The sequence below is a fragment of the Manis javanica genome, chromosome 12 (genome assembly GCF_040802235.1).
Source record: "Manis javanica isolate MJ-LG chromosome 12, MJ_LKY, whole genome shotgun sequence".
Classification (NCBI taxonomy): domain Eukaryota; kingdom Metazoa; phylum Chordata; class Mammalia; order Pholidota; family Manidae; genus Manis; species Manis javanica.
The window spans coordinates 108,514,003-108,540,611 of NC_133167.1; the positions used below are offsets into that span (position 1 = coordinate 108,514,003).

Genomic DNA, 26,609 nt, shown 5'->3' on the forward strand with positions numbered 1-26,609 from the left:
TGCAGATAAAATGCAGGTGGAATGGGGCCCCGTGAGCAGCGACCGACCAACCATTGCTCTTCATCCCACCAAAACCATTTAGTGGCGAGGATGGTCCGGCGCTCAGTGTCGTCGGGGTGCCAGTCATGTGGGCAGACACAGGGCTTAATCCTCCCTTACCAGGGTGTGGGACGCCCCCTGTTCTGGTCCCTGCACCCTCTGAGGAAGTCACCTAAACCTGACTGGTCATGAACGGTGGATCCCTTAAAGGCCCCCCTGTGAATGTCAGCACTCAGCTACGGCCCCCTGTTTTTCAGTGAACCCAACATCTTCCCTAAAACGCTTCGCCTTTCATGTTCCCCAGAGATGACAGGAATATCTCCTCTATTTGGGGAGCTGGGGAAGTGGTTCATTCTAGCAACTGCTGGGGGGCTCCACCCCCTCTTTCGGCTTCATCCCTTAGCAGATTCAGGAAGAAGCTCTTCTCTCCTTCAGTCCTAACGCAGCCCGCTGGGTGTGACACGGAGTTCCACCTGAAGCGGTGCCAGCATGCCCTCGCCCACAAGCAGGCCACACTTATCAGTTCTAGATCCTCTTCCCAATTCTGAATTTCATCTGAACCTGAGTTTGGGTGTAGATACCCTGAGAGCCTAAATCAGGAAATAGGAATATCGTTGCAACTCTTGCACACAGTCGTCTTGCCAACGACGGTGTCTAAAAATAAGGTTGATGTTTTCTGCCTGGAGTTAGAGCTCACCGGCTCTCTCCACCTGCATTTCTTTGCCAAGTTATGCAGGGGGGCTGTTCTCCGCTGGGCAACGGAAGACCCCAGCCGGGGGGGCAGGCCCGCCTCTGGCCCCGCAGAACACCCTAGTTTCTGGAGCTGCCGGGGCGCGCCGCCTGCCCCCCAGTGTGGCGTGGGAGTCCCCCCGCCGAGCGCCAGCAAGTCTCCTGCCCCCACGGAGGCCGAGCGGAGCGCAGCGCGGCGGCGCGGGAGCCCGCGGGCGGCCGGGCTGTCTGGGATTGCGCCGTGCAGCCTCCTTCCCCTCTCCGTGGGCAGGGATGGTTGCGTCCAGCCCGCGCGGCGGCGGCGGCGGCTCCCGGAGCCGCTAGCACAGCGGCGGGCCGAGCGCTCCCCGCCCGGCGCGCCCTCCTCCCCCGCCCCGCCCTCCCGGCTCCCACTCGGAGGCGCTCCAGCCGCCCGGGCTCCCGGCTCCGCCGCGCGCTCCCTCCCCGCCGCGCCGCCCCCTCCCGCAGCCGCGCCGCCGCGCCGCCTTCCTGCCCGGCTCGCGGCGCTCGTCCCCGGCCCGGCCCGGCCCGGCAGCCCGCCGTGGCGCTCAGCCCCCTGCAGCGGCCCGGGACCGATGCTAGCGGAGCCAGGCGAGCCGGGCGCGCAGACCTGCGGGAGGCGTCGATGCGCGGCCGCTCCGGGGACCCTGCTCTCCGCGGCTCGCCCTGCCCGCCGGTGATTCCCGGGCTCCGCGCGCAGCCCTGCCGAGCCCCGGAGGAGACGGCCCATCCGCGAAGAGCCGGCGTGTCGCGCGCGTGTGGATTATCTGCGGACATGACTGCGCGGGGGAGACCCAAGCCGCCGCTCCCGCTCCCGGCGCTGCTGCTGCTGCTGCTGCTGGGCGCGGGGCTCCGCGCCGCAGCCACGGGTAAGGCGGCCGGCTCGCCCGCGGGGCGCTGGGCCGGCCCTGCGAGGCCCGATCGCGGACGCGGGTGTGCGCCTTGGAGGGCCGGGGCCGGGCCGGCGGCTGGGCGCCTCCGCCGCGGACGCGGGGACGCGGCGCCCCGGGCCGAGCCCCCCTCGCGGCTCCCCGCGCAGCGCCCCCGCCGCGCCCCCGCGCCCCCTCCCTCCCTCGCCGGGCTGGCTCCGCAGCCTGCGGGCGGCGCGGAGGGCCGGGGAGCGCGGCCAGCCCCGACCTGGGCGCCGCTGCTTCGAGGTGGGGGGCACACGGGCCGCCGGCCGGGGAGGTGCCCGGGACTTCGGAACCCCGGCCCGGAACCGCGGGGAAAGTGGCCGGGCGACGCCGGCCCCCCAAGTTGTGGCTCCCCCGGGGGCTGCTGGGGCCCGGCGCCCCGCGCCCTCGCCCGGCCCGCTGCCCGCCTTCCCCTCCAGCTCCCGGGCGAGGGCTGAGGGCTGCCTCGGTCAGGTCGCCCCGCCTGCCGCTCCCCGGACTTCGCTCCTGCAAGTTGGAAGGAGCTGGCGGGGTGCGCGAGGGAAGCAGGGAGCCCTGGACGGGGTTCCCCTCAGAGGCCGCAGGGCTCTTGCCCTGGCCACCCGGTGGGGGAAGGAGCCCCCGGGTCGTGCCTGGGGCTTGGGGCTCGGTGAACTTGGGGTTCTCCTTGACACGAGTTCGGGAATGCTCCTCCCGGACTAGTCCGCAGCCTGCAGCCCGGGGCTGGCCGTCGCTCCTGCGCCTGTCTGTTCTCCCGGAGAGAAAACAAGCTCCCCCTTGATTCCGAGAATGGAGAGGGGTGGGATGGACGGAGAGGGGGTCCTGAAGGACCTTCACATCGGGCAGTGCGCGCTCTGCCCGCATTCCGCGCCGTAGCCTCCTCGGACTCTCCCCTGTCCATCAGCGCCCCTCGTCCCACTCGTGGAAATGTCTACGTCTAGACAGATATGTTTCTCTTTTCCTTTTTGAAGAATGGAGTCGAATCTTAAAGGGTTTGTTTTTAATGACCATTTGCCCTTTACCCACATAAAAATTGCCTTTCTTCTCTAGATTCTTCCATCTTCTTTTTCCACCCATTTTCTATTCCTTCAGTGTTCCAGATTCAAGGGTGATTGACAGGGCGAAGGAGGGCCGTCTGGTTCCATTAGGAAACTCCAGGTGGGCTGGCCCGGGGAGGGAGAGGCAGAGGACGGCCCCTCTCCCCTGGGGTCCGGGACTGGCTGAGGGCTGGCCGCTGGGCACCAGCGCCTCTGTGCAAGCACCCACCCTTATAAAGAGGTGTCTGTGGGAAGCCGCCCCGAGATCCCAGGGAGCACAAACGGAGCTCAAGATGGCTCAGGATTGGGCAGCTTTCCGCGAACACCGACCCTCTGCCCATTTGCCCACTTCGGTCCAGACACCCCTGCCTTGCGCACCGCCGTCCAAGCCTCCGCGGAGGCACGGTCGCCGCGCAGGGGAGGGTGCACTGGGCTGGCTGGGAACAGAGAGGCGAAGCAGGAAAAGTCGAGCGTCAAGAGGGCTGGCTGGCTGTGCCTGGGAGGTGCGCGCAGGTCTGTGCCGCTGTTTGGGGCAGGGGCCTGGGAACAGAACCCGGGTTTGCCCAGTCAAACGCCTGCTTGGAAAGAAACACCTTCCATGCAACTCCGCAAAACTTCCCGCTCCTTCCCCTTGGCCACAGGGCCCGTCTGGGGGCAGGGCCGCCTCGCAACCCTGGCCAGCAGCTCGTCCTCTGAGCGCATTCTGGGTTCCCCGCGGCTCCGCGCGCTCCAAGCGCCCTTCCCCCGCAATTAACAGGGGTCGCTGTGTGGAGCCGGCAGCGGCTGTGCCCGGGCTGCTTAATAATCCGCACACGTGTGTGCCGGGCGGATTCCGCCCCCTCGCGGGTGGGCCGAGGCGCTGGGCAGGGGCGGGAGGGACGGTGTGGGCCGGCGGACCGTGGGCGGGGGCCGCTGGGGCGGATCCCGAGGTCGGCGGGCGAGGGGCGCAAAGTCCTGGGCGCCCCCTGCGTTGGGAGGACCGGCCGCAGGCAGGAGAGCGCCTTCTGCGCCCGGGGGCTTCCAGGTCCGGGGGCTGCAGAAGCCAGGAAGTGGAGTCCAGGGTCCCGGGCCCCTGGCGTGCGCGGTGCCACCGTGTGTGTGTGTGTGTGTGTGTGTGTGTGTGTGTGTGTGTGTGTGTGTGTGTGTGTGTGTGTGTGTGTGTGTGTGTGTGTACGCGCGCGCGCGTGAAGGGGACTGGTGGCCGGCTCACTACGCTGTGTGTGTGTGTGTGTGTGTGTGTGTGTGTGTGTGTGTGTGTGTGTACGCGCGCGCGCGTGGAGGGGACTGGTGGCCGGCTCACTACGCTGATGCCGGGCCGAGGTTGCGGTGGGTGCGCACGGCTCCTCCATCACCCGGGCACGTCTCCCCTGTGCCCGCAGGGTCAAGTGCAGGCGCAGGTGGCCGCGTGGGAGTCGGCCGCGGGCTGGAGGCTGGTGACGCCAGCGCCGGAGTCGCCCCTTGAGGACTCTAGCAACCGGGGCGGGTCGCATTTCCCCTGCCTTGCAACCACGTCCGGCCTGTGCCGGGGCGGTGTTGGGGGTGGGGGTCGGGAGCGCCGGCCAGGGGCTCGAGGCCCGGGGCGCCTGCGCGCCCGCGGCTTTCCGGGGGCGGCACGACCGGGGGGCGCCCGCCACCGCCGCGCAGCCCGGCCGCGTGCGCGCAGGTGGCGGCTCCCTCTCTGGCGAAGGCGGGTGGAGAGTTTTTGACGCGTGGGGTGTGATTCGTGACCTGTTTGTGGAGTCGTGAGCAGCTGCCGGCGGCTGCACATGCGGTCAATAGACCCCGCTACCATCGGTTCCCGGGTCATCACCTCAGCCCAACGTAGGGGGTACCCCGAACTTGATTTTGATGTTCCTTTTGGGGGTTGATGTTATTGTAAACAGTGGTCCCCAGTGTGCATACGTGCTCAAAAGTAGCGCATTTGCAGGAACCGCGGGAAAGGGAAGGGCTTTAAGTGTTTTCATCTAGTAAATAAGTGGAATATTTCATTCCATGAGCGCTCAGAATTGCGCGCATTGTCCGGGGCTGATCTACCGCCTGTCAGGATGAAGAAGTTTGCTTTTTGGTTTCTTGCGTAATGTGCAGCCGGGAGAATGCAGTTGTTGGCAGACATTACTTAGAGAGCTTCGTAAAAGGGGTCACATATGATAAGGTCTCCCCATGGAGCCCTGGGAGAGGAAGGTGGGGTGGGTGTTCATCAGAATTTGTATTTGGAACATTGGCCAACCCACCCAGCAAAGATTTAAGTATGCATCGCCAGATTTCCACAGAAACTAAGAAACTCAACCCAGGTGCTTAGAGGGGGTGGGGGTCGAGGGAGGGAGGGAGACCCCCAACCCCGAATGCCTACTTGAGTTGCCCTTTAGCAATTCAAACCGCTAAGATGTGGAGACCTTTCCATTGCCTGCCACATTCCTTCATGACCGGGCTGCTCCGCATTCTCTCTCCTGGGGGGTGCCAGGCGCTCCTGGCATTCACAGAAGGCCCTAATCCATCATACGCTAAAAAGGCGGACCCTCTGAAAGGAAGGATATGTTTCCGCATTCATCGTTTGCATAGCAAATGCTGTGAATTCTTTATTGCATTGTCAAGGGAATTTTTTTTTTCAATTAAGAGCTCTTCCGTTGATATAGTTCTATATGTTTTAGGTTTGGGATTTTAAATCCTTAAAAAAAACAAAAGGTATGCCAAGGGGAGGCTTTCTTCTGAAGTGACAAGTTTTGTAGACTTGAAGAGTGGGACAATGTGATACCTTTAAACAAGCCCAAGGAGCAAGCAGCAGGCAGTAAAGCCATGCGGGAGCCCCCAGGATCCCCTCACCCACCCCCCCACCACGCCTGGCACAGGCCCGGAGCCACAGGGACTCCGCTGCCTTTCAGTGGGCCCACTGTGCCCGATCTGAAGCCGCCAGAACTACAGAGCTGAGAAGTTCCTCCAGGCAAGCCCAGCTCCTCCTGGGGGCAATGCTTCCTCAGTCTCCAGTTCATTGTCTCAAACAAACACCAACAGAGCCTCGAAAATGTCAAGAAAATGGTTGAGCTTCCTTTAAGAAATAGAGCACAGCTTCTGTGGCCGGTGAGCTCTCATTGCCGAGGATACAGCAAATCCAGTGTAGACATTTCTAAGCTGTCAAAATGCAAATGGCATCTTAAATACCCTGTGCTCTACTGAATTCTAAATGTGCCTCCAGTAGAATTTCTGCTGAGCTCATAGTGAAAATAAGCCACTCAACTTGCATATGTGCCATTTATACTGCACTTTACCTTTGGCCTTTTCTGTCTTTTGCTTGGGTTCATTTCCCTCCTGAATGAACAAGTTGAATGGGTTACCCCTTGGATAGAGTAGATGACACAGCTATGTTGTCTTTAATTTTAATTTTATTTATTTAGCTAATACACTGGAGGAGGGTGTGTGGGTAAAGGTATAGACACTGCAGCCTGCAGTATTTATAGCTGTGGGTTGCAAGGACGTACTGAAAATCCTGTTGGCCCTCCGCCAGTAGAGTGGGAAATTGGATTCCTGGACCAACAGGAATGACTGATAGAACCAACCCAGTTCCGCTCTGTGGTCCCGCCACCCTAGTCACCAGACACAGATGTGGCTTGAGACAGAACTGGCTCGGATTTGCCACTTGAAGCCCAGAAATAGGTACTTTGGCTGGACTGGAACTCAGTAGCCCCAAAGGAATCTGTTAGAACCTTTGACCTTGCCTACAATCAGCCCCAGCGGCTGTGCTTCACTCACTCAATGTCCATTGCAGAACAACCTACCAGCATAACAACCGAATAATCCTATTTAGATGTTTACCTAAGTGGAAAGAAATAAGCCTCTTTCACCAAGACTTACTTACTATACATGACTTTCCCTTTGACCATCTGGTACCCAGGTATTTACACTGGGATTGAGTCTTTAGTGCTGAGGTAGAATAACAGAGTTACAATTCCCGTCACTTAAAAAAATGGTATTATTGAGTGGTTAAAATGAACTGACTAGGGGCTTAGGGGAAACCTTTAGCCCCCCACTCCCCCAACACCAACAGATCAACATCTTAAGATACAGAGTGTGAAACTTTTTTTTTTTCAGTTCAGTTGCAATTTCTTTAAACCATTCATATCCACTCCTGCTTTCTGGGAGAGGAAAAGGCCATCAGTGCTTCAGGGAAGTTTAATGGTCTTTCCTTATCCTCAAACATCTCTGTTGTCTGGAATACTCCCACCCTCTGGACATGCTCTCATTTAACAAAACCTACTTTCGAATGCATTGTTAACATGCTCCTGACAACATTTGAACAAATTAACTTGATTTTGAGCCGGTGTTACTTTGACCCACAGAGGCAACATTTATGTCCAGCTCAAACTGTTTTGGTTGAATGAAACACATGCAGGCATTGACACCTACTAGAAATAACTACTATATCTTTATATGTCATACATATTGCATTTACTGGCTGAAATCTTCCTGTTTTATCTGGTCCTAGTTTTAGCTCAATGAAAGCTGTACAAAGGGAAGGGTATTTCTGTATTGTCATTTTCTCCAAATATAAATAGAGTGAGAGGGATATGTCCATCTTAGTGCTGGTAATCTTAATGTAATTTTGTCTTCATGCTTTGTGAAGTAGTAATTCATGAACAATGCTTTGTGGCTTAAGAATTGTCCTTGTTAATGGAATGAGATCTAGGGAAATACACTCATCATCAAGTCAAGCTATTGATAACCCTTCCCTTTTTTTTTTTTTAACCCATGAGTCACTTTTAGAACACATCTGCAACCTGAGACTTAAATTACATAAAATATAGGCCCTATTCCAAGTACATTTTATGTATTTATTTTTTTCATTTATGTATCTGGAGAGCCTCAATCTCAGTAAGAGTCGAGAAGAACTAATAGGACCTACGGATTTTATAAATATATATCCAGCTTTCTGTCTGAATTAGCCAGGTGAGTCCCAATGGAATCCAAGCAGGTTTTGCGGACATTGATCATTTCCCCAAGGCACTGTACACACCCTTTTGTACTAAATATGTCACCTTTATAATTGTAGATGTTGGCATTATGACCACGCTGCAGAGTTTTGAACACACATGTAAACTTTGTGTGCGTAAGACTCAATTGAGTTCCTGTTAAAATGCAAATTCTAAGGCCTCTCTCTCAAGTGATTCTCAGCAAGTGGGTTTTGGAAGGTGTAGGACATCTTCATTTTTATATGTGTATATATGATCTGTCTACTGTCTGTCCATCCATCCATCCATCTTTCCTATCTCCCTTTCAGTAAAAGGCATCAAAATCTAATAACCTGTTCATTGAACCTTCACAGGCTAATCAGCTCACACTTATCTCGTGATGAATATACTATATCATGAAATTATGAAGTTTGTCAGAAAGTTTCTTTTTATCATTAGTGCCTCCATTATCAGTGTTGTCATTCTACACTGTTTAATCTTAAAAAAAAAAAAAGATTTGCAACAAAGATGAGACTCAAGCTCCTTGTCCAAATGTTTATATTATGGGATGACTTCAAGGGACAATTATGTCCTTTCATGTGAAAAAACTGTGTGATTGAAAACCTTTTTTCTTCTCGTGTTTAGTGTACTTTGATATCATTAGTGTTGTGTGAGAAAGAGCTAAATGTTAAATTAATATTAGAAATATGTGGGGAGTGATCGCTAATGAATTAAAAGCCCTTGAAATTAATTGGTAAGTCCAAATAGTGTTTCCCGGATGCCTGGCGAATCCCTATGCCTTTATTCAGAGAAACTGACTTATTTCTCCTCTTGTTTTTAATAGAACATATCTTCATTGATCTTCTACAAATGAGTAATTTTCTACATGAAGTTGATACTCATGTTCAGTATATGGTGGACTCTCTCCACTCGTGTCCCTATAAAAGCCCGCACCCCTGACGTGACTGTGGTTCTTAAGACCTTACATGAGTGATGACTCTAGTGAATTGCTCCTTCCTTTTCCTATCAGCAAATGGATAATTAATACTACAAAGCTTTGACTTTTAGGCAGACGGGTGATCTTCAAAGTTACTAAAAGTTGACCTTGGTAGTTCCTTCTTATGAAAATGTGTTCTCCTGAACTTCGGATATCCACTTTTCTCTTGAAGAATGGACGCTAAGAGTGTGTTAAAAAGGCCACCAGCAATTTTTGTCTCCATGTTTCAAACTACTCTTTCTTTTTTATGGTTAGGAAAGTGATGTACATTGGCGTATAAACAGCTGTGGGTGGTTAAGACTGATGGGGTATGATTGGCCCTTCAAACAGACAAGAAGAAGGACCCCAAAAACATAAGAAAGGTCACATTTTTACAAGAAATTAACTGAGTTCAGCAGATACTTCCCTTTATGCACTAGAAATGTAAATTTCTTAAGCATCAGTCTTGTGCTTCTTGTTGACGGTGAATAACTTAAGATAAATCCAGCTGTTAGGATTCTGTGTTGTTTGTGACGTTGGCTGTATACATAAGGTTACAGGTCACCTCAATGTGCATGCTCTGCCTTACATGGAAACAATGTGTCATTTTCAAAATATAAATGCAAATACTTAAAAACATTTGGTGATAATACCAAGGGAAAATCAAATGAGAAAAATCATGTTGTTACTGTTAGGTGGAATTGTTTTTATTGATTGATATATATATAAGTATCTAGGTAGTTACTATCATTGAGGGAAATACACATATTTTAGTCTATCGTCCCTAACAATGAAGAATTTGCTAGGCTATCATCCTTAACAGTGAAGATCTGGGAGCCAGAAGAGAGGTGGGAAGTCTAGACTCTTAAGTAGGTTTACAGTAATCACTGTGCTCCCTTGAAGAACTGTGGCGTGTGCCAGCCTGAGTCACTCAGCTCAGTGTAACTGGCAGTCATGAGCCCTTACAATTTGCCTGGGTATTTTATAAAGAGAAATTGAATCTGTGATTGCCCTCATGGAACTTCCATACTTCCAAAAAGAAAGAAAAACCCTAACATCACTGGACTTAGCTTGTACTCCAATGTTTGACCGATAGAGGCAGGAAGTGGCATGTGCAGGTACTGGACAGGAGTTCCCGTAGAAGACGGCAACTTCCAGAGCATCGGAGCCAGGGGGAGGGACCAGGAAGCACATAAGTGAGATGAGGGCGTTGAGTGAGAAACGCCGTTTCTTTGGGGTCAGGTTGGCATCAAGCATGTAGATAAGCCTGTAACTATTGGAGCTCAGGGGAAGCCACTCAGCCTCTGAAATTCTTCTCTGGCCAGAAGGCCACAGGGGGACGGAAGGAAACCCCTGCGGGTACTGTTTCTGGAAGTGGGCGAACATGACTCTCCCTGTAGGCCTTCCTGCCTTCTTCTGTCACACAGTTGCTGGGGCCAACCCTTGTTTGGACTGGGAATCTGTTTCTTGGAAACAAGTATTTTGCCTTTTTTTAAGCTCTTTTTTTCCCCCGAGTTTCATGGTTGTTGCTGCTACTATCGATTTTGTTGCAGAGACCTCCAGAATGTGATACTAATGGAACGAAAGGTGCTTTTGGTTTGCTGGTCCACTGGCGGTGCGACTGGGCCTCTCAAGCCCCGGGTGTGCCCTGCAGATACCACGTGCTTCCCCCAGACCGATTTTCCAAGGCCTTGGTGATCTGGCATCCAGCTGTCTTTCCAGCTCTGGCCCCGGGCTTCCTGCTGGTGACTCCCCGTTTCGTCAGACCAGTTTAATGCTCATCCCGGATGCGCCCCTGGTTCCATTCCTCCCAAGCCTACCCAGCTTTGAGTCCACTTCCAGTTACCTCCCCCATAACCCGATGGCCCCGTCTCTCCCTCATCCAAGCTCTTGGTTACTTACTCCGTTTCACAATCACTGGTTCTAACATAGGAAATTGTGAGTTTAGGATCTCTCTTAACTATGGTACTTGTTTGCTGATTTTGTTCTTGTTTGTTTACATCATTCTTACTCCATAGATCACAAAGTCCTTAAAAATTGTAAAACATTCTTGCAATTATCAAACTATCACGGCACTTCCTTACACATTCACTATTTCTTCAGTGAGTCAACAGATGCTCTCATGTATTTGACCCGTGCAGACAGATGGCCTCTGGAAGGAAATAGTAACGGTTTCTTCAAGTCTGTGCCAGGCGCTATGCAAGTGGCATACCTGTGGTTGGAATAAGTAGCTTTGAAACCTTTATCCAAGCTATTATGTGGCCATGCTTCTTTGATTAATTTGTGTCTCTTTTTCATAATTGTTTCTTTTTGTATACAAAGTAAGACATCTGGGGTTTTTGCGTTTTATTTTTTTCTTCCAGTGATGATACTTTAATGGTATTAGAGCTGGTTGAGATGTGTCAACCTACAATTGTCATTTTGATCTTCATGACCGTTTTATCTCTCAGCTCTTTAATTTAAAAGAATTACATAAGAAGATTATAGAACAAAGAACTAATCAGTCTCTTTTTTTTTATCATTGCAACCACAAAATTACCTTCCCAGAGCTCTTTAGTGGCAACAGGAGAATAGAAGGGACATGTTGTCAAGGTATTTGAAGAAAGGGTCCTCTGACCTGAGAGTCCAAGGACTGTGGTCACGCCGAGCTCTGGGGTGTAATTTCCGTCTCCTGGCAAATGTGCTCCTTCTTTCAGTTTTAGGATGGATGAACAAAGGAGGGTTTGTAAAAAGAGTTGGTATAATAATAATAGGAAGTGTCATATGACAAGGTTATATCATATATAAGTGGCTATCATTTCTTCTGTGAAGTGGTTTATCTTAGTTTTATATTTAAGACTGGAACCATGAGAAGGAAATAAATATGCAAGTTAAGAGATCTCTGGTCCTTTATTGTAGCCTGGAAATCAAAGTAAGAGAGTTGAGCCCCTTTTTTATGCTGTTTAATGACTGCTTATTCTTGGTCCCAAATTAAGGAGGGCTGGAAAGAGGAAGACAAGGCAACGGGAGCGACATACTGCTCCACTGTCGTGTTCTCCACCTTTATCCTCTCTGCAGTACCAGACGCCAGCGGGAAACCTGGAGCCCCGGCTGGAAAACAGTGATGAGGGGCAGACCGGAGGGGGGCCTTCCACCTCAGGGCTGTGCGTCTTAGCTGCATACTGCTGCCCACTCTATCACTGCAAACCCCGCAGCCTAAAGCAACACCCATTTAGGATCTAACAGCTCCTATGGGGCGGCCGTCTTGCAGGGCGTAGCTGGATCATACACACCCTCTGCTGTGCTCGGGCAGGCCGGGTCAAGCTGCTGGCTGGGATGGAGTGTCACCTCTGCTGGGGGAGGACGTGCTCCTAAAATGGCACAGGCGGCTGGCAGAATTCTGTCCCTTGCAGTTGCGGGACTGATGGCTTAGGTGTTTTGCTGGCCGTTGGCTGGGGTTCGCCCTCAGCTCCTGAAGGCCATGCTGCTCCTTGACATGTGGGGCTTCTCAAATCGGTGCAAAGCCAGAGAAGGAAAGAGACTTGAGCAAGGTGGCCCTACAGATGTTACACATAACCACACAGTGATGGGGACGTGATCAAGGGCAGCCCATCATTTTTACCCTATTCTATTGTTTAGAAGCTAAACCTGCCCTCCTCAGGGGCAGGGGAATTATACTAAGGTATGAACATCGGGAGGTAGGAGTCATGGAGGCCTCTTAAGGGTCTGCTTACCACACTAGAGATAAGCTGATATGAAAACGGCATTGTACAGTCAGTAACCAAAGGGCCTGGGATCTGACTGAACATGGACAAATATAAACGGGTCTCCTACAAAGAACAAACATAAATAATAAATGGAGGAAAAGATCCCTAAACTTATTATTGATAAAAAGCATATACATTACACAGTTTTTGTGAGACCACAATTGATTTGTCATACGTTAGCAAGTGCATATGGGATCACATTTGCATATCCTTGTTGTATATCTAGGGAAATTTTACGGGGAGATAATTTGGCCATACCAATCAAAATTCTAAATTATCAGATATTTCAACCCCAAAGTGTAATATTTTCTGTAGCAATATATAGTTATTCATTTTAGTCCTTTCTCTAAGAGTGAAAAATTGGACGGAGCTTCAATGTCCATCATCCTAAAATAGCTAAATAGGTTATTGTGTATCCCACTGTATGGCCTATATGAAAGTGTTCCGGTAAAGGGTTGAGTTGAACATTCAAAATAGCACATATATTTTGTTCCCATTTTTGTGTAAGGAAAAGGCAAGCTACTTCTGTGCATGGGTAAGGATATGTGAAAAGATGCATACATTACAGCACGAGGTTCAGTGTCTGATATGTGGAAGTACTGCGTCCACTTCTTTAAATAATAGGTTTTAAATTAAAAATTATTATATAAACTAAAAAAGGATCAGGAGATCTTACCAGACCATGTTGTTGAGCAGATGATAACATTTTTGAACTTGAAGTGACCTTCAAGTTTATAAGTTTTACTCTCTCCTTCTCGTTTTATGTGTGTCCAGAGAAATTCAGTGTCTTGCACAAATTCAATGGGAAAAGTAAGGCAGAGCTCCGGGTGGCCCATCTCCCCTCTTCCTTCTCTGCTCCCGCCGGAGCCCGTGCCACTCCAGCCCTGTGCTTCCCTCAGCAGAGGCAGGATGGCCAGGAAAGTTCTGGGCTTCATTTTTAAACCCAACATGACGCTGGCAACTGGAAGCGCACAATATCCAACCTTTATCCTTCTGAGGTGTTCCAGGACCACCAGGGATGCCGCTGGACCCTCCACAAGAAAATGTAATAAAGGATTTGCCACTTTTTAAGAAACTTAACTACAGTTATTTCTTCTCAGTCATTGAAGAGCACAGGGCCACAGGGCCTTTGTGTTAACCAGTTAGCATTATATATCGATATAATGTGAATGACATGTCCCTACAGAATATTTAATTCTGAACACTTCAACACATTCAATTCCATCACACTGAATTTTTTTTTATTTGTGGGGATTGCTCAGATTTGCACAGACAACTGTGTGTTTGCATTTCTTAGTGATTAAAATAACTTTATGGAAGTGAAAAACTGGTTCTTTATTTAGATTAGCAGTTAATGTGATATGATGGAAGTAATTTGTCTTAGTTTCCATGTGCTTAGGCTTTCATGTTGGAGAGGAGAGCTCTACAGAAATGCTGTGCTTTATGAGTCGGACAGCATCCTCTGAGAATCTAATAGTCAGTGTTCATATCTGCCCATCCTCCTAGTATATGCTTTGAAAAATGTGAAATTCTGACACACAGGGTCCCCATTTTTGCAAAGGGAAGGCAAATTGGACTCTTTTATAAGGATTTGATGAATAAGTACATGTAAAAAGCTCAAAACAGTGGTGATTATTATTATAGCAACTACAAAATTAGACTGTTATTTCTAGATATGGCCACAGAAGCAATATTGGAGAAAGCCCTATTTTTCTGGAGAGAAATTATTTGTAGGTGGAGATTCATAATTGTATTTGGATATAAGTGAGCGTCTTATATTCATAAGAACAATTCTGATTCCTAGAAATCTTTAGTACACATAAAATGCTTCTACATTCCTTACCTCATTTGCAGATTAAAACAGTACGGACTTCTCAGTGAGGTCAAGTGATAAAGGAGCAAAGTCATAATTCGACCTCATACATCACATTGGCTTGATTAAAACTAAATACTCAGTAAAGTCACTTAAAGAAGATGAGTCTTAAAGTCATTTATGATCAGGAAGCCTTGGACATGTGAAGCGACCCTGAGAGAAACAATAGAAAAAAATAGAACACTTTTCATAGCAGGATCACTCGGAAGAGTACATGTGTCTACACATCCTGGTGTACTAGTTGAGAGGCTTCTTGAGAACCATGTGATGTTTTTTGCTTTCTGAAAGAGTTCATCTGTTTTTCTAATTGCTTAGTTTTGCCCAAGACAAGTCTCTGAAGCTATTTTTTAAAAGAACATGTGAAACGGTGCCGCTTGCCAGCATAGCCTCGTGACAAATACGGATTAGGTCTTTGTCAGGCAGTGTAGCTGATTTGTTACCTTTCTGAGAGTGAAGAGCAATAGTAGAACTGGAGACTCTGGGGTGGTTAAAATCTTAAAAGCATTCAAGGCCTCCCGCACTCACTCTGTGTCCGAGTACAGAGCGGTCAGTAGTGCGCAGACGGCCACTATGACCTGGCCTGAGCCGGCTGGCGAGTGCCTCGGTGCTCAGGCGTGATTGCCCATCCCCCTGAGGAGCGGCCCTTCCCTATTTGCCGGCTCTCAGTCTCAACCAACACCTGTATCACGAGGTTAAAGGTAGGGTCCCCATGTGTGACAGCCCAAGTCACAGTGACAAAAATGAATCGCTGATTGTGACTTTAGAATAAGACAGTCTTTTCAGAGTCACGTGACTGGGACTTAATGAATAGGCCACCTGGAACTCAAGGGGCCGCTAGTCAACTGCAGACTCTTCAAAGCCTAAGCATGCCCAGTCTGGCTGGCAGTGCAAACATCCATCCGTCTCACACCTGATGTGGCTAAGCACAGGCCAGACTGCAACCCTGTAAACATAGCAGCTCTCCAGGTCCTCAGCAATGCAGGGCTGTAAGGTCTCAGGGACTGGACGTGCCATGGATGTGTGACTGTGGTTCATGGATTGCCTGCTCCCTGGATCGGTCGCATGCCAGCCATCCGTGTTCTCAGGCAGGATCCTGCCTCAGGCCCCGATGCTTCCCTCTGTGTGGTCTCGTCCTGCAACCTCACTGTGGCCCTGGGACCTAGTTTTCAAGCGGGGTGTCCTTAGGAGATGCTCACCAGCATTTCTTCAACAAGCGCCCCATAGCCTAGGGTCTGCATGTCCTTCCTGTAAGGTGGTGGCTTTGAAAGGCTGCCCACAGGGGAGGGGGTTCAGGGTCAGCCCAAGGTGCTCCTGAGCCAGGAGTTGGCTAGGTGACATCAGGGGCTCTGAGAATTCACATTTTGTGCCACTTTTAGAGCCCAGGAAATAGGAAACATTCTTCCCCGGTGTGCACAATTCCATGAAACCCCCTTGCCACTCACGCTGTTTCCTCTTGTTCAGATCACCCGGCCTGTGCCCCAGAGGGCTGCCCAGGGAGGGTGCGGTCAGTGGGGCTGTGTTTTTGTTAAAGGTGAAAGGTGCACCCCCCTTGCAGGGAGGGGATTCTCGGTTCTCCTCATCGCTGAAGGGCCACTCAGCTACTCTCAAAGGAGCTTTGTAACCAACAAATTAACTTCATGGAGTTTGAGATGGAATAGTCAACGCATAGAAGCAGAGAACCAGTGATCAACATTCTACGAAGATTTTAAGGGCCAGCGACTGATGAGCACGGGGACCAGCGAAAGAAGGCTGACGTGGCCGCTGGCAGTGACAGCTGTCAGAGATGGGCACTTCACCCATACTTACCATGGTCACTCAGACGCACATGGGAGACACCTGACACTTCACAGCATTAGGGGAAGGAGACAGAGATGGGCGCCCTCATCCCACCAGCTCAGAAAACTGGGTGCCTGGTTGGCATCCATTGTGTTCAGCCAACTAGCAGTGTATCTTTAAGGACAGCTGCCCTGAAGTGGAGTTTACTTAAATGAGTATTTGATCAAGAAAGAGGCCAGTGGAAGGAACATCTGCATCATACATCTACCATCTCAAATTTATTTCTCATATGACACACTTCCAACAACAAGCCCCTGCTGAGCATAGGATGGGGCTCCATTAAAACAGGGGGGAAGGCTGAAGCAAAATACCGAGTCAGCTTAATTAGGGTGGAGGCGGTAGCTGTAGATGAGATCTTGATGCCTTTGTTTTCGAGTTATTTTTGAATTATTGGTCAATTCTGGACAAGGTAGAAAAGCAGTCTGAAGAGTTTTTGTATGTATTGAACTTTATGCATACCAGGAGCTGAGAACAAAATAGTGCACAATACCAGAGGAGCTTATGAAGTCATTTTATATAATTTTATTAAAATCATATTTAACAACAAACTTTTTTATTGCGTTGCATTAAGATGCCTTCAGTAATTTAGCACAGTATGCAAATAGAGGAAAGAAATATTTTGAGACATATTAAAAGCAAGGAAAACAAGGGGTACCTGCCCTTTGAGGCAGTCACCCCACATATTTGTAGATGAATTGTAAGAGAAAGCCATTATGTTCTGGTCTCATAATAATTGTAAACTGATCATTGACCCTCCATTCAGGAACTGATGACCTGCAATTGAACAAAAGCCCCATACCAGACCAGAAAGGCCTGAATGTCTCTGTACAATGGCTCTTTTTTTGGAAAAAAAGATTTTTCTCATGATATGTTATTTTTTTCAGAGGTGGCCAATCAGAGCAACAGAAAGCAAGCAAGCAATCCTAACCTTCCCGGCCAGCTTGCCTGAGACCACTCTGGGCTCCATCAAACACATGCACTGTGTTTTGTTTTGGTTTGTTTTCCTTCCCTATTACTGCAAATGATGTCTGTATAGTTTGTGACGTCCCGGGATCCGCACGCTCTTCGCCGCCACCACATTTGACTGTCATCTGTTCACACAGTATGTCAGGCAATTCATGAAGGCTCAGGTGGCTAACCGTCCCTTGTCCCTTGGTCTACTTGTCGAGTTACCGTCACGCCACTTCAGAGGGACACCGGTTTTCTTCCGATTCTGTGCTTGTACCTGGAGCCCACAGGATGGGGTTTCTAGCCCCAGCTCTGATATATTCTAGTTTGGGAACCTCCTGGGCTTAGTTTCTTCATCTGAAAAAGTGGTGGTTTTGGCCCTTCCCATTCAGCCCTGACGTTTTTTGGCTTCTGAGTGTCATGGTGACCAGCTGATCAGCCCGTACTTGGGGGGATTACAGGCGATGAGCCTACATTCAGTAAGGCTGCTTGCAGAAGGAATCCGCGTAGGGGGTGAGCGTGTATTTGATTTTTCTTTTTACTTTCTTATTTCTAATGCACTGAAATTAGTAATCAGCAGCTTCTCTACTCAACTGATGTGTGGCAGATATTTCCTTTAATTAGTGTAAGTTGAAATTAATTACTCTTTGAGCCTGTTTCTCCTGATATTTTTACAAGCCCTTTGAAACACAGAAGTAGCCTTGGTGTGTTCAAGTGCCTCTTTCCGTCTTAATTCACTGGGACCCTCAGCAGCTCTGAGTCACCTCATCATGTGGGTCTAGCTCTCTGGGAAGATAAGTGTTACTGTGGCTTTGGGGGTCAAAACCCTCTTTTCCAGCTTTATCACCACATGGGAATGCTTCTAATACAGCTGCAGGGAGGAGCTTCCATTTTCTCAAAGGGAAAGCTGTAAAAGTTAGAACCGAATCTACTGTCTAATAACCTTCTCCCTCTTTTCCAAACCCTAGTATCAACCTTAGCAATCATTTATTATTTGTGTGGCAGTTTACCCTGCTGCCATATAGAGAAGACACATCAATCTCTGTTGGTGTTTCTCTGTTTCACGGTAAAAGTACCACATGGTGGCCAGTGCCCTTCCCTGAAGAATCAGACACAGCGAGCCACCTGTCTGGTGGTGATTTCTCCTGAAATCATTGCCTGTGGTGGTCATCGTGCCTCGGTCCCGAGCACTGGGTGAGCTGTGTATGTAGCCTCTCCTAGAGTTCTGTCAAAACCTTTAAATCTATCCGTCTACATTCCAGACACGGGGAGCGGAAGTGGTCGAAAGGATGATGGTGACCGAGCAGCTAAGTGTCAGCGGGCCTGCTGGGCACGGGGAGGCTGGGCTCTAGGGGGGAAACCGCGTCCAGACATGACCTAAACCTCCTCCTTGCTTTGGGCCTCTTCCTTTTAGATCATGACTTTCCTTTTTCCTTAAAAAAATAGGCTTTTCAGAAAAACGTTTCTGCCAGGCTGAGCATGCGGGGTTTCTTCTCCTGATAAGGAAAGGGATGTTTCCAGTGACCGCATTCAGTTCAGAAGATGCTCCGCCGTGATGTGGAGTTTCTCTTTGAATCTCTGGATAAACAAAAAAATAAATGAACGCCTATCACCACAAAGGGCTCCAGTCTCGGGGCCCCCAGAGCGGTGACACTGTTCTTGGACGTTGTGCATTAGGGCGTTTGGAAGATCAGTGGGGATCCAGAATCAGAAGAGACTGCCACCCTTGTGTGCGGTTGCAGGTTTTGATGCCTCGCTCCCTCGGCAGGAATAAAGTCTGGGGTCTCAGTGGGAGTCATCAGTTCCTGTGTTTTCTTTGTTTTTTCAAAATAACATGGATCATTTAAGTGCCAGAAATAGTTCTAGAACCCAAACTGGGAAAATAATGCTTCCATGCAAGCAGGTCACATGTTCCGCACAGTAAATGTCACCTATGTTACTGAGCTCCATTCAGATATTGGTGTGGTTAGCTTTCCTGGGCATGTTTCGTGAGTCAAGTTCTGTGCTAATTGCTGTGAATCCAAAGTGAATGAGGCGAAGTTCCTGCCCTCAAGCATGTGACATTCCGGGAAGGATGCTTTTTCTCATAATGTGATCAGAGCAATCAAAAAAGCACCCAAAATAGTAAGGTGCTGGGCTCCAAGGTGCGGGGTCTCCAGAGAAGTGACATGTGGACCTCAGGCTGCCGTCACACTTAATAACTACCAGATAGCATGAGCGCCTTCCCATTGCCTGAGCAATCTGGATGATTTAGGTTTTATGTACTGTGTTTTGCCTTTCTGACATTTTTGGAAGGATTTAAAATAGGGGCTGATAGAATCACATCACACAGAAAATCCAAATGATTTGTAATTTTTAGGGATGACAGCTACCCCAGGGAGTCCCACACAATATTTACAAAAGCACCCTCCCCAACCAGGTGTTAGTACGTGCACTCCCTGGATAGACATTCACGCAACTTTGTTTTGTTCCAGATGCTAGGAGGAAGAATCCAGGAGATAGAATGATTGACAAGACAGTGCCCACCTCCTGGCGTCTTGGTGCTTGTGACTTGGCTAGGAAACATGTCTGTCGTCATACAATCTTAGGAGCAAAACTGCAGACTTGCACGCAGGTCTTCCTCACTCAGGGTCTTTGAAGGAAAGTCAACCCGTTCCTCGTTGAATGTCAGTTAGTGTCCCAGTCCAGGCTTTTCTGAGTCCCTTAGGGGGAAATCTATCTGTGTCCTAAACTGAGTCTCCATTCCTGTAGCATCTGCAAGTGTGGTCTTATTTCCTCCTGCAGAAGCTGCATTTAGTGGTGTTTCTCCTCCCCCATCAGACAGACCTGAAATACCCTTAGAGCAGATTTTATATCCCTCACCCTCCTCCGCTCAACTTCTGGGCTTAACATTTTCCCCGCAACTGTTTTAAGACTTTCTTTATCGTTGGCTTCTGCTTTTGAGGTAAATGTCGATTACTCAGAGCTATTTATTACCTGAAAAATGCAGGGTGTATTTTCCCAATGAATTGCTCTATGGAAAATAGTTCTACATGATCACATGCAAGGATGTCTCAGTGAATAATAGGGTAAAGGCTCTTTCCCCTAATGGGAATCAATCACAGAAGACGACTTAATCTTTGAATCCTGTTTCCACATATGATAATGGTAATTATATTAATTTCAGAAGAAACATATCTTACAAAACTTGCTGATATTTGTGTGAACATGGTGACAATAGAAAATCAATTGTTTTTTCAAAAACATTGTTTGGCCATATATGTGCAAGGGGTAAGAACACTAGTATTTTTATGCATATGCCTTTGCAATGGAAAACTATAGTCTTGGAATTTGTGAGTAACATAGCTTTCTGACTTAAAACCCAGAAATTATGCCAGGTAAAAATAAATATTTCATTCCTTCTTCAGTTTCATAATAGTTAAGGCAAATAGCACCAGCATGCCAACTTTCGCTCTGAAAAGACTAGGATTATGGAAATTTGTGTCATTATTGTGTTGAAGAGTGCCTTTATGAAGTGGTGGGTATTTTACCATAGGGTTCCTGAGATTGATTATTTTGTAAGATCAGAGTTAATTCATGATGCGAAAACAAATCTGGTGGAAATTCATATCAAAATCATTTTTAAGAGGAGTATGTAAAATTATTTTTGATGGCTCTATCAACTTTTATTATAGGTACTTGATAACGTTAAATCTCATTTTTAAAGATGCCATTTTTAGGTCACCCTATTCTGGGTTTTGACCTCCTAAACTGTGGATCATAAGAACTGGAAGAGATCTTGGGGTTGAGTTTGTTCGGTCTTAATTTGTTTGAAAGAAAGATGATTCAGAGAAAAATGACAGACACAGGCCACAGTGAATAAAGTTCAGGCCCGTGTGACTTCTCACCCGAGCACAGCTGATGCTTCCCCCCCAAGGAGCCATAAAGTCCGTACTCTTTCTTGAACTCAAATCTATGTTACTGGAGAACATAGATTTGCAGAGTGAATCCAGGCCCTGTTACGTAATAGTGCGTTTTGTCAGTAAGACACTTAAGTGACTTTCTAAAATGTATGATGTTTTTATTTTGGTCATTGGAACCAAGTTTTATCTTGTTTGTTAAGAGTCTGTAGCTGGAAGGTATAGATTTCTCTTTGGTTTTCTGAAAACCGAAGCAGTGATGTTGGCTTAGTCACAGGGTCAGCCTACTAGGACAGCATAGCATTTGTTGGACTGTTTATTCATATTTAAATTATGTTACTTAAATCCTTTTGATGATATGTTTAAATGGCATAGTCCAACAAACTTTCTGTTATTTCTTTTGGTAGAGTGATTTCTGGTAACAAGATTAAAGATGTGAACATTGATTCATGTTAGGAGGAAGAATCCATTCACATTGGGTGGCGCCCAAAATTTCCAAGATAAACCTTACATTTTTAAACAGATCTCTCTATTGTGTCAGAAGAGGAGTGGAGTGGATGGAGGCCGTCAATGACATGCTACATTTTGTTCACATGGAACATTTGTCAAGAATTAGGGTTGTGAAGTTGGAGAAGACAGAAATTATGATAACATTAGCAGTAAGAATCGAGACCTCTTTCCGCATCCTTTCGTTTGGGGTGCTTCAGCACTCAATCTTTTGCAAGGCTGGCTTCTCTCCATTCCATAGACCAGGACACTGAGAACTAGAAAGATTCAGAACCTACCTAGTCCCCCTCGTGCACGACAGCAGGAGCAGGAGCCGGATTCAGGTCTGAAGTCCGGCCGTCCCTCGGCACCGGGCCTCAGGTAATAAAGTAAGACACTTCTTTCTCAACTTTTTTAGCATTTTTACATCTAATGATTTGCTATATTAATCGTTTGCAAAAGTGAACAATGCAATTATTGTGCATTGTATTATTAAGCATTTAGTTGCCTTTAGATTTATTTTTAGGTCTTGAAGAAATAAGGAATACTATGTAAAATATGGTAAACATGAGAACTGCAAACGTTGTGTATTTCAATCCAGTTTTGTCCATAGTATGACTAAAGGTTGAACCTTCACTTCGGCAGCTCTCTAAGCCTCTTTCTTCAGGCATGTTCAGAATAACATAATATTCTACTTGTTTACATTAAGAGAGAAAATTGACAACTAACTGAAAAAAGATTTTTAAATGAGACCATGTTAAAACTCTAGACAAAAGCCTCCCTGTCTTCTGCTCCTCCCAGAAATAGAAATAATGGACTGGAGATCTCCATCATGGGAGAGAAACAGAACCCCTGTGGTCCGGATCCACCCCACCAGTCCTGCCATTACGGGCACACCTGGACATTGGTGGGCTTGGGTGAGAAAGCACAACATTATGTTATCTGATAACATAACCCTATGAGTGGTTTAATAAACCCTAGAATTTTTTAGATGAAAGGTGAGCTGGACTGCTCTGAGATTGAAAACAAGGCTTCAGTTACCAGAGCTTTGCTTTCTGCCTGTGTAGAGAGGTAGATAAATGAATAGACAGATAACTGATCGATGATAGATTTTCTATAAACTGGCTCCTAACCTGTGGTGTGTGCTGACGTGTCCCCATTGGAACTCGGTACAAGTGTCCTCCCTGTCAGTAGGGGTACAGGGTGGGGGGAAGAGAGACATTGTATAAAGGGAAAGCAATATTCTGATACTGAGTGATTGCTTATGTACGGTATTTCTCACTAGCAAATTGAAAATTCCTAAGTGCCCTGAAAGAACATTATTGAGCAGTATTCCTTTTTAACAAGTCATTGGTATAGATGTGATGGCCGATCAGCATGTACAGAATCCCATGATAAAGAACATCACGGGCTGTGTACCAAGTTTTCCTGGACGTCAGAAAAGGAACTAATGGCTCAACAAGATTGGGGCAAAACTACATCCATTGTGGTATTCAGGATATACTTTGAAGAATGGATAATGGTTTCCAGGAGAAACAATTCCTTGGTTTCAGAAAACACTACGTGCAAATGCCAGAGGCGGGGAAGTTCGTGGAGTGGTGGAGAGGCCAGGCTGTGTGGGGGGCAGGTGGTGCAGACCCAGGAAGCACAGGGGCTGCTCGGGCACCACTAAGCGGCATGGAATCCCCCCACCACATGGGGAGTGGGACCGCGGATGAGCGGCCAGACATTTTTGAGCAGGGGAAAGACATGATCCGGTTTGTTATGCGAATAAGCTCCCCAGTACCTGTGCACGGGGGTGGATGAGTATTTGAACTCAGAAATATCTTTGTCTTTTGGCCCAGTTGTTGACAGAATGTTTGAAATCAGCCCTGAGAGAGGAGAGAGCAGGTGGTTTGATTGAGGAGGGTCAGCCTGGGTCCAGGCAGGGCAGCTCAGACCCTCACTAGCCTCTAAAATCTGAGAAACTATTTCTCGCCTGATAGATAACAGAAGCTCAGGTGCTGTGGTTCAGTCACAAGCTTTTGACAAGGTACCGAATGAGGCGGGGAAAGATTTGTGGAGGCGAGAGAGAATACTGTGTTGAAAGTGGACTTGTGGGGGTAAAAAAAGGAAAGGCAAAGTGAATCATTTATCTTCATTAAAAAGAATTGATCCAATTTAGACCACAGGCATAGTAATCATTTTATAAGAATTCACATGAAAGTTAAATTTTTGAATTTTGCCTTTCCTTATATCACATCCTATCCGATACAAAATTTTGCACTTAAATAACCTTATTTCAGAAATATGGCTTTTGTATGTTTTCTGTTTTATTTAAAAAAATCCTTCTCCTTTTTCATATTTGAATGGAAATTAATCCTGAAACAAATTATATTTCTCAGCAACCTAAGAACTCTCATTTAGCTGGCTGGGTTTATTTGTCAAGTTCAGTTACACAAAAGTGTCATTATGAAGCTCTGGCCATGTTATATCTCTCTGTCATCTTTATGTACAAAAAGAAAAAAGAGAAAAAAGCATCATTTTCAGTTATTCTTCGGAAGTTTAAAACGTTTTGCATACGCATCTGTGGCACGTTACTCTGGCATGTGCATGTCGTCGGAGGTGTGAGCCTGTGAGCTCAGTAGTTAGATCTTCCTTTATACCCCTGGTCTGGATGGCTTCTTAGCTAATTCCAGCAGTGCTTGGCTCTGTGAATCCTGTGACAGCAAGAGGGGGCTGATCCTCGGTGTTCATGCTCAGTCAATGAGAAGGACACAGCCTTTTTAACATTTGAGTAAGACAAGTCCCCAAGATTCATGCTCATGGAAACTGGAGAATAAAATCATTTCAGGTCTCCAGATCTGGAGTTCAGGAACTGTGATATATTAAGCTCTGTCAAAATTAGAAATATTTAATAGGGATTTTCAGATTGCTATGGAGGAAAGGCATGTCTTAAGATTTAGATAGAATCTAAAGTACAGTTTCATGAGAGAGTATATATCATAAAGCACTTACTTATTCCCCAGCAGGATTCGGGCGTAGAGTTAGGCACAAAATAATAAAATCTTACTAGAACTTATTTATCAATATCTGTTACAAGCACAGTAGCTTTATCATACTGGAGATTATTATTTTGTTCTCAGTTGAGTGATCTTATGACTAATTGTTCATGGGAGGAAAATTTAAAGATGATTGAAAAGACTGAAGAATACAGGAGAATTGATGTAAATTTAATCTAGGTGTATTTTAGCCTTGATTCTTGCCTTCCTGCTCCGCTCTTTGCAAGCAAGTGAGCAACAGCCCTCAGTCTTTAAGTTTATTCTCTGACCATAAAGAGTCTCTTTCTTTGACGCCTAAAATTTTTCTGAAGACACTTTATCTGCTCAATCATTTCCAGTCAATGACTAATTGAAGTAGCCATTATCCTCTGAGAAAATGGTGATATCTGGTCAATTTCTCTTTATGCAATAACATCAGAGGTACAAAATGGCATAATGTAAAATAGCCACTTGTAAAAGGGAGAAATTCTCAAAGGAATTTGCAATGTTAGGTTGCAAATGCCTCCGTTACTTGAGTTGGTATTTTTAACCATGCTTGTGAATAAGGGAAAGATACTCTTATATAATCAACTTCAGCAACTTGAAGGCTATGTTGACAGCGTACCATAAATTCCTTGGATTTTTTACAGTTTAAGTATATCTCAGTTATTTTTGATCAAGGCACATGTTAAATACAGTCCTATAGTTCAATTTTTGTTTTAATATTTTTTTTTCAAAAGAAGTTAGTGGAAGAGAAATCTGTGAGACCCTAGTTATACATTTTTGCTAAGAATATGTTTGCTTTTCCATAGGTTTCTACATGGTGAATATAAGACTGTATCTCTCAACCACAGACATTTAATGCATCATTGTGGTGCCTACTTATCAACTACTCCAGGCTGGCCCTGGAAGTTGGGGTTTCGAATGTCCACAGTCCCTAAGGGAGCCTTGGGATACGTCCCACTGGGGGTCTAGATGTGAGAGTTAATTGTCATTAGCTTTGTGGTCAACTTGGTCCAAACGGGATAGTTTGGCATTCTTCATTTCTAATGTTGATAACAGTCATTGTTCACTTAAAAATATTTGAATTATCATAAAGTTCCCATTCCAGACATTCCAGACTTAATGATCATAGTGAGTTATGTTTACAAGTGCTTAGGGGTCTTTCTCAAATTACAGTGGGCCCTGCATCATGTTCTCCTTACATCTCTGAACATATTTATCCTCTCAAAAATGGGTGGATGCACAGTATTTTGTCCTAAATTTTGGTGGAGGCCTATGAAAGTAGATTTAAATTCACATGTTTTCTTCCTGAATAACCATTTTCATATCTCACTGTAAAAATGAAAAGTGTGGTGATATCTCATTGTGGTTTTAATTTGCATTTCTCTGATGATTAGCAATGTGGAGCATCTTTTCATGTGTCTGTTGGCCATCTGAATTTCTTCTTTGGAGAACTGTCTGTTCAGCTCCTCTGCCCATTTTTTAACTGGCTTATTTGCTTTTTTGTTTGTTGAGGTGCATGAGCTCTTTACATAATTGGTTGTCAACCCCTTATCGGATATGTCATTTATGAATATATGCTCATGTAATTGTACATTAATAATAGCAAAATAAAAATAAAAATAAATAAAAAATAAAAACAAAACAACAAAAAAAATGAAAAAGTGCTTCTTAAAAAATGAAAATTCTATTATGTTATTTGGACAGCCCACTAAATTTACAGGAGAACTTAGAGGGTGTGTTTTCATGCCATTTACCCAGACACAGAAAGTGAAATTTAGAAAACTCAAAATTCTCTCATTCGTGTATACATATATATATTATATAAACAAACAAACAAAAAACCTTGAGTTGCACAGAAGCTACTTGGGCTGGCGAGGCCATGTGCGTGGTGAAGCCGAGGCAGGCATTCTTCTGACTCTAAATGCTCTACTTTTTCCCTCAAATAATTCATCTATATGATTGTCAAAAAAAAAAACACCCAACTGGGTAAAGGACCAAAATGATCAGATAGGTGAGTCCTGTTTGAATTGCTTTAAATAGATAGATTTGACTTTGATTAAAGTAATACATGTGAAACATTTGTGACTATGCCTGGTGCACACCTAGGTACACAAAAAATGTTTGCTAGCTATTAATAGTAGTTTCATTCAACTTGAACCATTTTTAAATCCTTATTCCAGA

General features: G+C 46.6%; 1 protein-coding gene across 4 annotated transcripts in view; it reads left to right on the forward strand.

The window, feature by feature from the left end:
* The first annotated feature begins 1,296 nt into the window (after nucleotides 1-1,296).
* CSMD1 (CUB and Sushi multiple domains 1) overlaps nucleotides 1,297-26,609 on the forward strand; it is a 1,487,013-nt gene continuing 1,461,700 nt past the window's right edge. For all 4 annotated transcript variants that reach the window (XM_073219228.1, XM_073219229.1, XM_073219231.1 and 1 more), the window contains exon 1: nucleotides 1,297-1,637. In XM_073219228.1, the coding sequence (XP_073075329.1) occupies nucleotides 1,394-1,637 (244 nt within the window). In that variant the 5' untranslated portion in view covers nucleotides 1,297-1,393. The remainder of the gene's footprint in view (nucleotides 1,638-26,609) is intronic.